The sequence below is a fragment of the Hoplias malabaricus genome, chromosome 1, assembly GCF_029633855.1.
Source record: "Hoplias malabaricus isolate fHopMal1 chromosome 1, fHopMal1.hap1, whole genome shotgun sequence".
Taxonomy (NCBI): Eukaryota; Metazoa; Chordata; class Actinopteri; order Characiformes; family Erythrinidae; genus Hoplias; species Hoplias malabaricus.
This window is the reverse complement of record NC_089800.1, coordinates 81,159,035-81,177,918: the sequence shown is the minus strand read 5'-3', so window position 1 is coordinate 81,177,918 and position 18,884 is coordinate 81,159,035. Positions and strand designations below refer to the sequence as shown.

Below are 18,884 nucleotides of genomic sequence, written 5' to 3'. Positions count from 1 at the left end.
GCTTCTGGAGCATAGGTTTAGTGAGCTTTTAATTTCTGTGAGTTGCCTGAGCTTTACATTAACGAAGAACTTGATGACGCAGAAAATAAAATAGTCTTATTGGTTCATTATAAAGGCTTCATTTGTTATTGTAACATTATGCACTCTTGAAAGAGTGATTTTCTTCTTCTTTGTGTGAAGGGACTTCCCCAATAACCTGATGTTTTTTGGGCTGATGCATTAGAGTCAGTATGAGAATGCTATAAAAATCCTGGACTCACTCTATTCTGCCTCTGATCTGATCCCTGAATCCCTCTGCTTGAGTCCAGCACTTCCATCATCTCTAGCCCCAGGTTCAGACAGCTGCCCTCTCAATCTCATTTACCTGCTAGTGGCAATTACAGCTCTCTGGAGGACCTGTTCATTTTTTGAGGCTTTTGGAAAAGCCGAATAATACTAGCCTGAGGGTGGGTGAGTGTGTGTGTGGGGTGTGGGGGGAGTGTTTGGGTGTGCATGCGTGCTCGCACTTCTGTGTGTGTGTGTGTTTGTGCCCGCTTGCATGTGGGCAAGATGATAGAGAAAAATAACTACATATACAGCCATGTGTTGTGCCGAGAGTCCCTGAGTGTTTCTTTCTTAATCCAATGTTGTAAGAAGTGCACAATTTTATAGAGTGTTTATTTGATACTTTCTTTTCGTCCATAAACTACTGATGACAGTATTTGAGTGTGCAGGCAACAACAACAACACAAAAATGCTGATATGCTGCAGATTAAAGATTGGAAAAGGTGCTCCTATTATCTCAAAGCTGGAGGTACTATGCCTTTCAGCATTTATTTGAATTCCTCTGCTGCAGTCCAATAATTAAACACGTTTATTTTATGCACCGTCTGTGTTCCAGTACAGAATGCTTTCAAAATCCTAATTCGTTTCTAATGAATATTTTCTGTTCATTAGAAGAGTAAATCCTTAAGTAAACATGCTTAGAATACTTTTAAAAAATGTAAGAATAGAAATCAAAGTATGCGGGGTGCTTTGTTGCCAAATGAGATTTAGTGCATGTCTACACATTTATGTCTACACATTTCACATGCATGACAATAATTTATATATAAATGCTTTTGTTCATTCATTCATTATCTGTAAGCTCTTATCCAGTTCAGGGTCGCGGTGGGTCCAGAGCCTACCTGGAATCATTGGGCGCAAGTCAGGAATACACCCTGGAGGGGGCGCCAGTCCTTCACAGGGGAACACACCCTCACTCACACTTTTGAGTCGCCAATCCACCTACCAACGTGTGTTTTTTGGACTGTGGGAGTAAACCCACACAGACACAGGGAGAACACACCACACTCCTCACAGACAGTCAACCGGAGGAAACCCACACGGATACGGGAAGAACACACCACACTCCTCACAGACAGTCACCCAGAGCAGGAATCAAACCCACAACCTCCAGGCCCCTGGAGCTGCGACACCGTGCCGCCCCTAAATGCTTTTGTATTTATTACATTCATTCATCCATTCATTCATTCATTATCTGTAAGCCAGTTCAGGGTCACGGTGGGTCCAGAGCCTACCTGGAATCACTGGGCGCAAGGCAGGAATACACCCTGGAGGGGGCGCCAATCCTTCACAGGGCAACACAGACAGACACACACACACACGGACACTTTCCGTCGCCAATCCACCTACTGTGGGAGGAAACCCACGCGGACACGGGGAGAACACACCAACTCCTCACAGACAGTCACCCGGAGCGGGACTCGAACCCACAAACTCCAGGCCCCTGGAGCTGTGTGACACTACCTGCTGCGCCACCGTGACGCCCCTAAATGCTTTTGCGCTAGATTTGTAGCCTACCCAGAATAATTGGGCTCAAGGTTAGACAGGTCACCTCTCCATCAAAGAGTCTCACACACTCACACTTATGGGCATTTTTGAATGGTCTCTCTACCTACCAACATTTGTCTTTATTCCCTGCTGGAAAATAGGAACCTTTTTTTTTTTAAATATTGTTGAAAAATTCCTGTTTTGAATGAATGAATGACACTTAAACCTTTCTAGACACCCAAAGCTCTTTAGATTATTTGAAACATTAGTCATCTCAACCACTGATCACATACGTGCAGGATCCTCGAAAATGTGATGGCAGCCAATCCATTAGTACGCTCACCACACATCAGCTATTTGGTAGAGAGGCAAAGAGAGGGAATCATTGAGCCAGTTAATTTGAAGATAGGGATGATTAGGAGGCCGTAAGTGGCCTCAGTGGCAGATTTGAATGCACGTTAAGCAACACACCTACTCAGACCACAACAGAAAGCACCCCTTCCAGCAGTCGTCCAAGATATGAAGGTCTCCCAACCAAGTACTGGCCAAGCCCAAACCTGCTCGGCTTCAGTGGATTTGCATGGTCTAGTGTTGAGGTGCTGTAACCCTTTAAAAAAAAGAATTAGGGTTTACTATAACAGAAACCCAAACGATTACATCTTTGGACATTCTTAACAATTACACAACCATCCTTGACCATTACTTGCTTTTTTTTGGATTACTTCCCTGTTCTTCCCTGTTCATGTGGTAAAATATTTTACTTTAGCTCTTCTCCATACCAGGTCAATTACAAGCCCTCAGCTTTATCATAATGTATGCTGGCCTCCTGTGCTATTAGTGCCCCTAATGGGGGGCTCAGAAGACTAATTCCACCTTCCATCTCCAGTGATGGCCACTCAAGCCTTTGAGAGTGCTGCATATTGAAGGTTGCCATTAAAGTGGCCTATGTTGGTCATTATATTTGAACTCATGATCGTACTGCACCTTATCCTGTCTCACTGTACAGAGCTGTGCTTACTGCCATCCTCTGCTCTAGAGTGCTCTGACTGAGGGGACCCAAAGTGAGGCCAACATTCTGTCCCATTTTACACCTGGGCCCCTCCCTCACATAATTAATATGGCAGGGAAGGAGGCCCAAGTGGCCAAGAGCGATGACTCACTCCGCATCTCTGGGATAAAGCTGTATAAATCACGAGTGGGACTTCTGCCTGAGCCCTGTTCATCCCCAGCCCTATTATAAGACCTTCTTTTGCCTCCAATTATCCTGTCCAGCCATCGGAATTTATTTGTATTGCTCCCCTCCATAAAATTATAACTTTGCCTAATAATTTTCCCCCAATGCGGTCCAACCCAAGGTTAATGGTTTCCTCTCCGACTTTCAGCTGTCTGAGCAGGATGAGCGCTCTCAAGAACACGCTCTCTGTCTCTCTCTCTCTCTCTCTCTCTCTCTTTTTCTCTCTCTCACTTGCTCATTCTCTCACACTGTACACACTGCTGTACACATGTTTATGTGGCCAGGCAGGCAGACTGCTATGTGGGCTATTTTCAGGTACAATCAATTAATATTCCCTCAAAGGATTTGCATCCTCCACCTGAGTGGGTTGCTTCCAGTTGTATGTGATTGTTCCATGAGTGGTTCTTTGGTGTTTCAGCTGACTCCATATGTCCAAGGAATGCATATACAATAACCTCAAATCTTCAAACTGGATTTTGGAACCTGAAAGAGATGATAACTTTAAATGATAGCTTGTAATTACCATTTACTATAAATAAATATACTGGGTGCATATAATGTGTGTGTGTGTGTATATATATAATATGGTAATTACACTTTATTGCTCATTGCCCCTATCAACCATAACATTATGACCATCTCCTTGTTTCTACACTCACTGTCCCTTGTCTCAGCTTCAGTGTTTAAAAACTCCAGCAGCACTGCTGTGTCTGATCCACTCTAAATCTAGCAGTCCTTTTTCATATTTTCTTTGTGGTAGTGCTGTATGACGTGTTAACTTTCAGACGTTGACATATGTCCCTATCCTTATTGTAGAATTGGTGTAAAACAACAGTGCAATGTGACCAGCAGCGATGTGCTCTCATGTAAATGACCCAAGTAGAACTATGCCACTTCTAGACCTCTCATAACTACATCCCTTATAACAAAACATGGGTCTTATATGACATTGCAGTGGTTTTACTAGGGTTGCAAAAAATACCATGGGAATTAACGGGTAATAATGGGAATTAATGGAAATAAAATGGGAATGTTTCAAGCTAAAGGTGCGAAACTGCATAAACATGGCTAAAATAATTAGATATGATACAAAACTAATGAATAGCAATGCTACTCCTCAATCCCAGGCACATTACACACTGAAGGGCTATTGAGACCACATCCTCTGCATGCACTGTTCATTCCTGTTCAAAAGCTTTGAAACATTTAAGCAACTATTAAATCAAGGTGTAATCTCAAAGTTGCTTGCTGTCTGGTAAATCAGAAAAGCTTAATGAGCAATTTCATTTAAGAGACTAGTTTACCAAGGCTAGCAGGCTAGCAAGAGGTTAGTTTACCAAGGCTAGCATAGGCTAGCTACCTATGTTTTTTTCCCTCACTGGGTTTCTGTAACCAAAAATTAATACTTATCAATTGTTTATTTTACATTTTGAAGACAATTAGCTTTAGTGTTTTTACACTTTGTCATTTTATTCACATTTGTCACAGTTAAATTAAGTTCCCTTAAATTATATAAATATTTCCTACTAATTCCAATACATTCCCATAAATTCCCAAAAGTTTATATTTTGGAATATTTCTAAAGTTCCCGAGCTAATGTTCCCATGGAAAGTGACTGGTAATTTACTGTAAATTTATTGGAAATGTTCCATCCCATTGCAACCCTAGGTGTTACACTGGTATATGTTTTGGCAGCAACAGTATCTTTGTGTGGGAATGCATGGCTGCTTCTGGAACTGAGTCACTGGTCTTCCCTGACAAAGTAAGTCATAATGGCAGTAGCAAAATTAATTCTGAGGTGTACAGACATATCCTGTTTCCAGTGCTATGAAAGCAAATGCATCTAAACTCAAAGACATCTGAAATGCATCTGTAATGTAACAAGACTACAATACCAAGCACACTGTTTTGTACATACTCTATAGAAAAGTGTTGACCAATAGGTTAGTCACATTCTGAAGCAGATACACCTGAGCCTGAAGCCACTATACCCAGTGCCAGGCATTTGCTAGAGGGCTGTAAATCATCCTGGGCAGTAAGTAGTGCCATCCAATACATCTAATCATCTAACATAGTATCTGACCATGATTGAGGGCTTAAACATTCCTGTCTTAAATGTTCCAGTGTCTAAGGAGCTAAGCACGGACTGAACTGAACCTGAACAGGTTTGGGAACAGCACGTGATCTGTTGGACACTCTTCTTAATTGTGGTTCTAAAATGTTGCACAAATACAAAAGAAAGGATCTTGATAGTTAAATAACCAGGGAGTCATTATTTAGCTAATTTACCTCGGTCTGTGGGCAGCACGGTGGTGCAGCAGGTAGTGTCGCAGTCACACAGCTCCAGGGGCCTGGAGGTTGTGGGTTCGTTTCCCGCTCCGGGTGACTGTCTGTGAGGAGTTGGTGTGTTCTCCCTGTGTCTGCGTGGGTTTCCTCCGGGTGACTGTCTGTGAGGAGTGCGGTGTGTTCTCCCTGTGTCTGCGTGGGTTTTCTCCCGGTGACTGTCTGTGAGGAGTGCGGTGTGTTCTCCCTGTGTCTGCATGGGTTTCCTTCGGGTGACTGTCTGTGAGGAGTGTGGTGTGTTCTCCCTGTGTCTGCATGGGTTTCCTTCGGGTGACTGTCTGTGAGGAGTGTGGTGTGTTCTCCCTGTGTCTGCATGGGTTTCCTTCGGGTGATTGTCTGTGAGGAGTGTGGTGTGTTCTCCCTGTGTCTGCCTGGGTTTCCTCCGGGTGATCCGGTTTTCTCCCACAGTCCAAAAACACACGTTGGTAGGTGGATTGGCGACTCAAAAGTGTCAGTAGGTGTGAGTGTGTGAGTGAATGTGTGAGTGTGTGTTGCCCTGTGTATTCCAGCCTTGCGCCCAATGATTCCAGGTAGGCTCTGGACCCACCGCGACCCTGAACTGGATAAGCGCTTACAGATAATTAATGAATGAATGAACCTCTGTCTGTTAAATCCAGCCAGCCATTAACACAGGTGGTTATTGCACACTCTTTTTTATTGCAATCATTCACATTAAGTAACAAAATAATTGAGCAAATTATTGCCCTTTAGCTACTGGAAGTAGCTCTGAATAAAAGGTTGTATTAAGAAAATGACTGTTTTGTGAAATTTCATTTGATGATTAACTTATTTATTATTTAATTATTTAGTTTGTGCTTTCATTTTGAGTAAAATTTTTAATTAAAGTTCAACCATGTTAGGTCATACTTTCAGCATATATTTGACATTACTCACACTTTATGCGTTTTCGGGTGTAAAGTTTGTTCGTACCTACGGACATTTTGATTAATTCGGATATTTACGAACAGTTTACACACAAATTTGTTCTGCTTAATAAACTGAAGTTGTGAGCAGGGCAGTATAGGAGTAATACCACAGTGATGAAACAGTTAATGCACTCATTATATCCAATTCACTCATACCACTAAGGTGTTCAGATATGGAACTGGCTAGGACGACTTGCACTGAGAAAGGTTCACTGCATGAAAGGCAGATCTAATTCAAAAGAATGGCATTTTATATTCTCACTATTTAAAAAATTTGGCACGTCATTTGGACTACAACTGTTTGACACATACTGTGGTATATAAAGGATAATCACGCTTTGAAATGTTATAAGGGTTGCCACATTTTTTCTTCTCAGTACTTTTGTATGTGCGTCTGTATAATGCACTGTATATGACCTGCTACTTTTCAGATGTTTGAGTGGTAATTGAGTGTACTTTTCTTCGGAGGAAATAGCTTTGCTAACCAGGTTTCTGAGTGAAACTGATGATAAAAAACACCAAAACTCTTCTGTGTTCTGCATCTGCGCACTCCTCTGCCACCACAAATGTCTGATGCTTTGCATAACTTTTATGAATCTTAACGAGTTCAAAAGGAGTGTTTAAAAGCAGCTTCAAAGTTGAAATAAAAAGGCTGATAAAAAAGCCAAAGAAATAAGCATCAGGACGTGTGAAGTTGGAAATCCAAAGTGGTTTCTGCGTTTTAAGGTTTCATTTACTGTCGTATTAAAGCAGACGTCTCAGAATGAAGTCCTGGCTCTTTGAACTGACACTGTGTTGAAATAAGGGGACAGTACCCGGGTGTCTCTTTCTATCTATCTCTCTGTATCTCTCTCTACATCTGTCTCTCTCTTTTCTTTCTCTCTCTCTCTCTCTGTCCCCAGCTCTCCCTTTTGCTCAAGATATTTTCTTTAGCCTTGTTCCCTGTTCCATTTACTTTTTTTTTCTGTTCGGCAGATCCACATCATTGACTTTGATGATGAGAACAATATCATTAATAAGAATGTGCTCCTGCATCATGCTGGTGAGATATGGCACATCAGCGCCAGCCCCGCTGACAAAGGAGTGCTGACCACGTGCTATAACAAGAGTGAGTTCTCTGTTCATTCCTTTCCATGATGTGCTTCTTTATCACTGTTTTTTCTGTATCTGTCCATATCTGTTTAATTTTTCAGTTTAAAAATCAATGTAATCTACCTTAGTTTAATTTAAACACAACAGGCCACCTGTAAAGCACTGATTTTTCACTGTAAGTACCCTTGTTTGAGCAGTTCACTGGTTCAGTGTCCCCAGAGGAAATGTCTTCCAATTGTTTTGTTACTTTACTTTGGCACATTGCAGCAACTCCTTAGAGCAACTGTTAGGCAGAAAAACAAATTTTCTACATTGTCCCCTATATTTACAGTATAGACGTGTGAAAATTCTAAATAGATGAAGTACGTGCAGTAAAATGTATTCATTCATTCATTATCTGTAAGCGCTTATCCAGTTCATGGTCACGGTGGGTCCAGAGCCTACCTGGAATCATTGGGCGCAAGGCGGGAATACACCCTGGAGGGGGCGCCAGTCCTTCACAAGGCAACACACACACACACACTCACACCTACGGACACTATTGAGTCGCCAATCCACCTACCAACATGTGTTTTTTGGACTGTGGGAGGAAACCGGAGCACCCGGAGGAAACCCACGCGGACACAGAGAGAACACACCACACTCCTCATAGACAGTCACCCGGAGTGGGAATCGAACCCACAACCTCCAAGCCCCTGGAGCTGTGTGACTGCGACACTACCTGCTGCGCCATCTTGCCGCCGTGCAGTAAAATGAATAGAGAAAATACTGAATGTGTGCTGAAATAAAGAGTATGTACAGGACCAATGATTCGGAAACAGAAACAAAACAAAAATTGTTATAACTCCATTCTTAAACAGAAGAAATAAACTTCATACACCAAACATGTATTAACTGATTGATTACACTTCAATTGAATTGAATTATTTTCATTGAAAGTGGTCAGTTACACTTTAAAGAAATGAGAGATTTGGTCTTATTTAGTGTCCAATATCAGTTTGCGTCTAAAATCACAACCTTCAAAATATAACACAGAAGCGAAGGGTATCCATGCCTTCACTTGAACAGAGCAGGAGTCCACTCACAGTCTCCCCCAGTTCGTGTTCCACCAGCGGCAGTGGTAATGGAACATGTCACATTTTGGCACTCCCAGCTCTGTGCTCTCGCCACAAGGCAATTAAAAAATTAAACGAACACGAAGAAGCGTTTGGAAGGGAAAAATGTAATTAAATCCTGAGTTTATATGACTGGCGCCTGTGGCCTTGACTGGTTTATGACAATCTGAATAATAGGGAGCGTCTCGCTTTCTGAAAAGAGCGAGTGAAAACAGGGATTCAAGTTTTTTTTATTATTTTTTTTTATTTCTTGCTTCCCACCCCATCTCGATTGTAATGAGGCCGATGCACAAGATGTCATAGCAGAGTTCAAAAGAAGAATGTAATTACCGTGACATTCAATCTAATGGAGCAGCCTGAGTCAAAAGCAGAGAGGGGAGCGGCTGTGGCCTCATGTCACCCCCACCACTCTCACTGCCGCGCTCTCACACTGTTACACACTCTGCCTCACACTCTGCTATCTGATCAGAGAACAGCTAGGCCCTGCCGTCACACCCTCACTGTTTAGGGGCTGCTTTAGATCATAATTCTCAAAGGAAAATGTGTTCTTATTTGGTAAAGATATAAACGAAGTCGTTTAGAGTTGGCTGATGTGACATGCTTCATTCTGAAACCCTATCTTCCCAAGACGGTGTCGTTCACAATGGTGGCAATAGGAGCAAGACTTCAGGATTTTAACGCCTACAAAAGTAACCTCATAGAAAGCTATTACCTGAGAAGACGTTTTATTGTGTCACTTCATGTTCTTTGTTCTTTTCACATTCACATTCATCGAAGTTTGTCATTATTTTATTTTCATCAGTTTCTCAAATACAGTTTCAGAAGATACTCGAAGGCTCAGTAGTGTTTTGGATAGTAAATCGAACCCACCACGACCTTGAATTTCCATCCATCCATCCATTATCTGTAACCGCTTATCCAGTTCAGGGTCTTGGTGGGTCCAGAGACTATCTGGGATCATTGGGCGCAAGGCGGGAGTACACCCTGGAGGGGGCGCCAGTCCTTCACAGGGCAACACACACATTCACTCACACCTACGGACACTTTTGAGTCGCCAATCCACCTACCAACGTGCGTTTTTGGACTGTGGGAGGAAACCGGAGCACCCGGAGGAAACCCACGCGGACACAGGGAGAACACATCAACTCCTCACAGACAGTCACCTGGAGCGGGAATTGAACCCACAAGTGTGTGAGTGCGACACCACCTGCTGCGCCACCGTGCCGCCCTACCTTGAATTTTATGAATGTAAGAAAATATATTTGAGAATCTAGATTAAAAATAAAATAGTGTGTATAATCAAAACAAAACTGACTAATCACTGAACAGCAGCCCATTTTATTTAAAAGAGTATATAAACCTCTCTGTATCCCTCCTGGACTGAGAATAGTGCACCAACCAAAACAATCCAGCCAACAGCATCCTGTGGGCTGTGTTCAGTGATCTCTGACCAAGGACTAGGGGATGACCAACACAAACTGTGCAGCAACAGATGAGCTGCCATCTCTAGTGTGGACAGTGAGAAGATACAGTGTTCAAAACTCCAGCATCACTGCTGTGTCTGATCCACTTATACCAACTCAACACACTCTAACACATCACCACTGTGCCAAAAGAACAACCAATGAATGCAGAGCAACAGATCCACATTCCAATCCAAATCTGTGGGTAAAAGTGAATAATCGAGTAACCGCAGCAGGCCTGGTTAAATCTGTTTATGCCGTATGTCGCATGCAGCATGTGTGCCGAGGTTTGTCTCTTTTCAGCCCTCACACCAACTGAGCTGCCGTTTAAATGTATCCATCTGCTGGTGTGACGGGGAGACTGTGTGTGGGTGCATGCTGATGTGAGATTCTGACCATGTTCTCTGTGTGTGTGTGTGTGTGTGTCTCGTTGGCCAGCCTCGGAGAGTCGTGTGCTAACTTGTGCAGCGGTGTGGAGGATGCCCCCAGAATGGGAATCAGGCAGCCACGAATCCCCCGACGATTCATCAAACAGCCCACAGACCCTGGAGCTCCTCTGTCACCTTGACAACACAGCCCACGGCAACACGGCCTGGTACTGCACACGCTATCGATTTAACCCTACAGCTGCCTCTACCTCTACTGCTCTAGCACTCCTCTACCTCTCCTCTACTCTACTTCTCTTCTCTCTTTTCCTTATGTCTCCTCTCATCTGTTCTTCCACACTGCCTCTCCTCTACCTCTTCCCTGCTGTACCTCTAGTCTTCCATTTCTCCTCTCTTCTCCTCTACCTGTTCCCTGCTGTACCTCTAGTCTCCAATTTCTTCTCTCTTCTCTTCTACCTGTTCCCTGCTGTACCTCTAGTCTCCAATTTCTCCTCTCTTCTCCTCTACCTGTTCCCTGCTGTACCTCTAGTCTCCAATTTCTCCTCTCTTCTCCTCTACCTGTTCCCTGCTGTACCTCTAGTCTCCCATTTCTCTTCTCTTCTCCTCTACCTGTTCCCTGCTGTACCTCTAGTCTCCCATTTCTCCTCTCTTCTCCTCTACCTCTTCCCTGCTGTACCTCTAGCCTCCCATTTCTCCTCTCTTCTCCTCTACCTCTTCCCTGCTGTACCTCTAGCCTCCCATTTCTCCTCTGTTCTCCTCTACCTCTTCCCTGCTGTACCTCTAGTCTCCCATTTCTCCTCTCTTCTCCTCTACCTGTTCCCTGCTGTACCTCTAGTCTCCCATTTCTCCTCTCTTCTCCTCTACCTGTTCCCTGCTGTACCTCTAGTCTCCCATTTCTCCTCTCTTCTCCCATCACAGTGCATTCTTACTCTCTGTATTTTGTCTTTTCTCATGTTCTTACTTTGTCTTTTTGTTTTTTCTTTCTTTGTCTTTCTTCTCTCGTTTTTGTCTTCTCTCTTTCTCTCTTGCCCTCACACCACTTCTTCTCTCTCTATTACACTACCACTGTCGCTCCCTCTCTTTTATTTATCCTCTCTCTCACCTTATTCCTTGCTTCCTCCTTTATACCTTCCTTTTCAGTATTTTCCATATTCTGGTACCAGTCTGAACGTTTTTGTTCTTTGCTACTCCCACCTTTCCATTCTTCTTTATCTGTCACCCATTTTTCCGTTCATATACACTGAGCTGAAGAATAGTTGAATGGGCTTCTGCCATTGTTTCAAGAGCCGATTGCCTGACCTACATATTCCAGGGCTTAGCTCGTGTGCCCGCCTTTGTTTTAGCACCATGCGTTATATCATATGCCATAATTCATGAGAGAAGAATAAAAAACCTCATTCTTTGATTGTTTTTTTTATTAACATTTTGCTGAATGCCAGTCTCCTGCCATCTCCCAATGGAGAGTACAATTTGATGGAGCTTGCACACTCTAATAGAATTTCCATTATCCCTCATAATAAAAGAGGCCCGATGTTTCAAAGCTTTGGTTGCAGTCAAAAAACAATGAATTCACATCTCCTCTACTCCATTGTCCTGCTAGTAGCTAGCATGGAAATGGGCCTGTTTACTCCTAGTCTGATTTCATGGTCTCAGGTTGAAAGTTCATGGAGGACTTCCTCACTCAGTAACAAGAAGCTTCTGCAGTCATGATTTTGAAGGATATACAGTCTTGTGTCTCACTTGTACCTGTGCACTATTGCTGCTCAAAAGTTAGAATCCCTTGTCTTATTACTCATTCTGGTACTTTGATATACATCATTTGTACATCAATTATATACTATTATGTTCATTTCAGTGTTCTCTTGGTGCCTTTGTGGGTTTCCTCTTGGCACTCCAGTTTCCACAGTCCAGAAACACACTTTGGTAGGTGAATTGGCCACTCAGAAGTGTCCTTAGGTGTGAGGAGTGTGTATGTGTGTTGTGCCCTGCGATACACTGTGTGCTAGAATTTTTTTTCATTTTTTTTCATAATCTATCCCTTTTAAGTATTTCTCATTAAGTCGAATACTGTACAAAAGGAATATTTCCAGAGACATTATTTTGTAAGGTGACTGCAGGGAATGCCTGCTTTTTTAGACTGAAATAATCCAATTTTATGTGCTTTTAGAGAAAAGGAACACAATTATTATACCATACTTTTCAGCTTCTTTTAGTGATTTCAAATATGTATACAGAATTATATTTTAGCTACTAATCTGTAGTGTACAGGCGTCATCTCATGTAAAACAAAGGCTTTAACAAGATGGTGGCAGAGAGGACAAGCTTACCTGTAAGGACTTTGATTTTTCTTACTCTTTTCCAATTGGTCAGAGTTTATTTTGGGCTGAAGTTATCTGGGTGGCTAGGAAAATACTGCTTTATTAAAGGGGACATATACGATTAGGAGGAAACACTGTTTCCTCTGGTTGGTTTACGTTCAGAAGCTCCACGTCTTTTAAGGTGGAACGGTACGTTTGGAGTTTTTTTTTGCTGTCTGAAAAACTCCAGATGCCTTTTCTTTTCCATGAGAGGGAGAGAGATAGAAAGAAAGAGTGAGAGAGTGAGACTTGCATAGCAGACCAAGACTTCCATTTACTGACACCGGGATTTCATAAACATATTAGACTGGCTTTGCGCACACAGACAGACCAGAGAGCAGCAAATGATGAGGAAACATCCTCCGAATTATAAAAGATATGATTACGATTACAATCGTGATTATCACCTTTAATCCCCAGGTGGGTCAGATGTCATATCCAGTCACAAACAGTTCCACCAGGAAATAGCAAACACCTACATTATGTGATTTGTGTTTAGCTGTGAATTTCTTCATTTGAGGAAGTAAAATGAATAAATAGTTGGGGCATGAAGCCTAATTTAGAAGCTGGTATTGCTTCCTTGGTCTGAGAGTAACACTGTATGATGCAGAACACCCTCTCATAGAGACAGGTCTGGTTCCCTGAATGTCTTTCTCGAAATAGCAAGCTGTATGTAGAGGGGACGTTAGATGTTATTGGTGAGTGTGAATATGATCAGTTTTTGGCATTGTGTTCTCTAATCTGAAGTGTTTGTGTGTGTGTCTGTGTCTGTGTGTGTGTCTGTATGTGCACATGTGCATGTGTGTGGAGGTTGAACAGTCTCCTCTTGGCAAAGATTGCAGGGCCGGAGTGTTGGAGCCCTGGGGTAGAGATTGATGGTGCTGGTGTCTGCCCCCCTCTTACCTCAAGAGCTGTGAAAATCTCAAGGGCAGGAGTCTGTGTGTGTGTCTGTGTGTGGGGATGAGCTTGTTTGTATGTACACTCACACTTTAGTGCAGTTATAAAGGGTGTGTGTGTGTGTGTGTGTGTGTGTGTGTGTGTGTGTGTGTGTGTTTGATGAAGGTTTCTTACTGTGACTGCCCGTTTGATATTGGCTTTTTTTAAGATGGATGGCCTTGCTCGCCTGCCCATCTTCTCGCTCTCTCTCGGGCAGTAACACTCGATCTCGATCTGCCTGAGCATGCAGGCACATCCCTTTCCACGGCTGGAAATCTGTGGCCCTCAGCCCACAGACTCTTATAAAAAAAAAAAAGAACTATAGAAACACTCCAGGAATTTCTGTTGGCTTCCTATGAAAATATTTTACTAGAAACTGTGTGGAATAAAAATGGAAAACGGAGTTCTTTTTTGATAAACCATTTAACGTAGCCTGCAAACATTGTCCAACTTCCAAAATGCACTGTTTACTCTTCTGTACATGGAAATAAGCTTCAAAAGCAGCCTTTTGTAATTCCATTAAAACACATGCTTTAATATTTCTGCATGTTTAGTCTAAATAAGCCCAGCCACTAGGTCGGTATATTGCCTCTTTGTCCATGTATCAGAACATTATTGGTTCTATTTTGGAAAGTGTTTAGTTTGCCTTTTTTCCGTTGTTGTTGATTCCTCTATGAATTGTTAGTGATGATGTCAGAATTATAGAGACGCAGTAGTGTAGTTAGCTTCTTTCTTCATACACAGGATCAGTGTCATAGCTAAATAATCTGTATTACCTGACCTCTTGAACGGCACCAAGAAACTACTGTGTTAACATCACACGCCTGAGGTGTCAAGGAATGAAGGCGTATATTCCGTTGTCCTAAATATAACCCTATTGCTATGGTGGATATGATGAATGTTTAATAACATTTTATTTATTTATGCATCCTGTGATTACTTAAGGTGCAGACGTAGACGTTTGCTTGTGTGTGTGTGTGTGACGCAAGGAGGTCAGAATTGCCCCTCCCTGTCAAATCAGGCAGTTCTCTGCCACGCTGAGATGATAAAGTTGATAATGACTAGCCAAGACCTACCATCCTTTTTTATATATATATTATTTTCTCTAGTGAAAGATCAGCTGTGATTTGACCTCTCCTTGACCCTTGACAAATTAAAAACACTATTTTAGCAAACACATCACTTTGAAAAGTCTGTGAGGTCCACATAAAAACAGCATTATATGCTATGCAAGAAAATTCACTGTTCTCAGAAGCTATTGTTTTTCGTCCCTGTGCCTTGGAAACATAATTTTCAAGGACCATTACATTTAAGTCCTCTTAATCAAGGACTGTTGAGAGCAGTGTGGCCAGTCAAGCATTTGCAGGGGCCAAGGAGGAATTTTTGGGGTCCAAAATGTGACAGTTGTGTGAGACAGTGTAATCACAGTGCGATTTGCACTCCAAGGGGCTGCTGCAAGATCAATGGGGACCCAAGAAGGAGAGGCAAACTGTGTTATATAGGTCAGTCAATACTGGCAGTAATGATGGAATAATCTCTGTGGGGGACAGCGGCCAGTCGATCCTAAAACACCTCTTATATTGTGCACATTTACTCTGCATGAGCGATTTGGGTGACCCCCCCCCCTCCCACACACACAAACACACACAAACACAAACACACACACAAACACACACACTCCAAACCTTGCTCCATGGAGGGAATGTTTAACAGATGCACCTTGAATAACCTTAGGCACATTAGGCCTATGGTACTCCATCTCAGCATTTGTACTTGGGCGTGTGGATGATTTATTCTACTTTGTTAAACAAGGTGGTCCATGTATCATTTCTAAATATAATGGTCTTTTAGAGATGTAGCCTTCCGTTTTGGTTGCAGTATGCAGATTACAAGTCGTAGAGATAAATTTGCCTTTTGTTTCGGGGCACCAAAATACATGTACCATATTTTAATTCTTCATGGAATATAGATCCGGTGACAGCTTTGTACATTGTATATAACTCATCTACATGCAAAGTGGATTAGACATGATACTCACAGTATGTTAGAACCGCAATTTGAATATGTGCAGGGCTTATTCAAGGATGCAAAGCCTCTGTTCTTCAAGGTCAGATGTATGACAATTTTGTTTTAATCCCACCACCCTTAAGTTAACTTATGAGCCTGGCATAATAAGACCAAGAGCAGCCATAAAAAGAGACTTCCCTTCCTTAAGAATTAATTGATACATTTGGGAGGCCTTTAAATCTCCAAGTGAGGAATAAATTGAGTTGGAATCAGTGTAGGATTTTTTTTTTACCCCTCCCTGGAAAAAAATAAAAAAAGAATAAAATGAGAGCGAATGTGCCCCCTCTGTCTTGGAAGGCAGGGTCCGCAGCTATGCTCCTAACAATCCGGGCCAAAGACTCTTGACACCTTGGGAGGGTAGTAAAAACTGTCCTCCCTTCACTATGTCATTTATATCCTCTATAAACGTGTTTTTTTTTCCTGCTGGCTGATATCCTTCCTCACAAAGGAGGGATGCAAATTACAGAGTTGGATGGAATCCCAAGTAGGACATTTTTTTTCCCTGTTGTATAATTTCTGTATAGTACTTTCTGGTTTGTTTCTACCTATTGCTTTTGAAAGCTCATGCAGCGTAACTAGTGAGATGGAGGATTGTTATTCAGCGGTAAACTGCATTTAGTAAAAGCATGCTGTCATAACTTGATGTAACAACTTTTATTAGTAAGTAAATTGGAATTGTCGCAGTAGTCTGAATTGTTGTCTGTGTTGGTGATAGAATCAGTAACTGTGGGAATTAGGGGTGCTGGAGGGGCTGCAGCACCCCCTGTTGGCACTGAGAGTATAACTGGAAAATGCCTCTAACTGTAAAATAATAAAAAGAAGAGCAAAAACATGAATACAAAGAAGAAATTATGGAAAACAATTATTTAATTGAAAAATTAAACCAGATAAAGGCGTGGGTGTGAAAGGGGGAGCAAACAGCTAAAATGGCACAAAAACATATAGCAGGGTACCTCTCTTGAGGAGCATAGTCTAAGCTCCATCCACAGACAAGAAGTGATTTCCAGCAAGCTGAAACTATGTAAAACAAAGTTTGCTTCTGCCTTCCAGTCTCAGCCACCTGTGGAGCCAACAGGAATAATTTAATAGTACACAGAGGGATCTTCCACTAGTACGTAAACTCTCTTTAAGGTTCCAAGGGGGGGATCTGAGCAGAGGGAATGTGTGCGTGTTTTTAGCAGCGCTTTGTGCACAGCGGGATGGGACAGTGGGTTTATGTTGTGAGTGGTCACAGTGGACGCAGCCAAAAGTCAGCAATTGATCTACTGTTGTCACAATTTAATTTTCAAGAATAATGTTGAAAACCATGAAAAATATATGCACTGTGAATACAGGATTACGGCTGCCAGCGCCAACGTCAGGTGATTAATCAGACAGTTCTCTACCCTGTGCCGTCTGAAAACACTACAACATCGCAGAAGAGACTGGCACATCTAGCACTTATGCATGGGCACGATCACATTTTTGGACCGTTTGCTTTGATGGTGTAATGAAGGGTTTAATTAGTGCACCAACCCTGAAAGAAAGGCTACGTTTGGGGGGTTTTGTGAAGCCTCCAGGCAAAGCTCAGCACCCCTGGTCAATACACCTTTACGCCGCAATGGATGGGGCCTAGCTTAGACCAAGCGTAGCTTTCAGAAAATTATATTAAATGATTCTAAGTACATTGCTGGATGACTGAGACATTGCTTTCTAACAGATCTGAGATAATTCTTAGGTCTAAAACAACTTTTCTTTTTAAAAAAATCATTGAAAGACTATTTAAGCTTTGTTTAAATCCGTTTTTATCGTTTGCTTTTTTGAAAAACAAAAACCTCCAAAACATTACTGGTTTATTTCTCGGCTAATCAGCAGCCCTAGATTGATCAGATTGTAGAAATGACGTGTGAAATGAATGGTTGTCTTTTTGCTGCAGTGTGCTGTGGGAGCCCATGGGCGATGGCAAGCGTGTGATCTCACTGGCCGATAGCCATGTCGTGCTTTGGGACCTTCAGGAGAGCTCCACCAAGGCCACGGTGAGATAGCACACCTTTCATTATTTGATAACTGCTGTATCTTCCACTGCTCTCTGACTGCACTTCAAGCCAGTGTTGCTAGAGATGTCCAACAAACTGCATTTATGAGCAGCTGAAGTCATCACTAAACCACTTGGTTCCTTGGATTTAAATCTCACAGACAGTAGGCCCTTGTGGTTTGTGATGCAGCATGGCACACAGTTATAAAAGTAGACTGACAAACAGACAAAACTGAGGCAGGCAGCAGAGATTGTAGGAGTAGTAATACGAGGTGCCAGTAAGGTGGTCACCTGAGGGGAGATTTGTGAATTGTATTGTGTATTGTAAATTACTTATGGAAATGTAATAATGCATTTTAGAGCTGTGTTTCTATTTATTATAACACGTGTTTCGTGTTTGATTTAAAAACAAATTTAAGCAAATATTTGTCCTCTCACAGTTTTCTGACAGGCCTGCGAGAGTGTGAGGAGGGCCTAGCTTGTTTAAAGACACCCATGCCCCTTACTTGCTTCTGGATCTTGATGATGTAGACTACAGGGGTTGGACAATGAAACTGAAAAACACCTGGTTTTAGACCACAATCATTTATTAGTATGGTGTAGGGCCTCCTTTTGCAGCCAATACAGCGTCAGTTCGTCTTGGGAATGACATATACACGTCCTGCACAGTGGTCAGAGGGATTTGAAGCCATTCTTCTTGCAGGATAGTGGCCAGGTCTCTACGTGATGCTGGTGGAGGAAAACGTTTCCTGACTCGCTCCTCCAAAACACCCCAAAGTGGCTCAATAATATTTAGATCTGGTGACTGTGCAGGCCATGGGAGATGTTCAACTTCACTTTCATGTTCATCAAACCAATCTTTCACCAGTCTTGCTGTGTGTATTGGTGCATTGTCGTCCTGATACACGGCACCGCCTTCAGGACACAAGGTTTGAACCATTGGATGCACATGGTCTTACTGGTGCAGTGTAGAGTTAATGAAGATTGGCCACCAGCCTGCTCCAATTTAGCCATGAAACCTCCCACACTACAATGACAGGTGTTTCAGTTTCATTGTCTAACCCCTGTACATTCACACAGCCTGCAAAGGTGGCAAAAATCACGCTGAATCTAAATTTGTTAGAGCTGTTTTTTATTTA

The 18,884-nt window shown here is 42.4% G+C and overlaps 1 protein-coding gene across 1 annotated transcript in view; it reads left to right on the top strand.

The window, feature by feature from the left end:
- eipr1 (EARP complex and GARP complex interacting protein 1) overlaps window positions 1-18,884 on the top strand; it is a 43,891-nt gene that overhangs the window by 2,586 nt on the left and 22,421 nt on the right. The window contains exons 3-5 of the mRNA XM_066684848.1: window positions 7,291-7,423; window positions 10,424-10,580; window positions 17,647-17,746. Coding sequence (XP_066540945.1) covers window positions 7,291-7,423; window positions 10,424-10,580; window positions 17,647-17,746 — 390 coding nt within the window. The remainder of the gene's footprint in view (window positions 1-7,290; window positions 7,424-10,423; window positions 10,581-17,646; window positions 17,747-18,884) is intronic.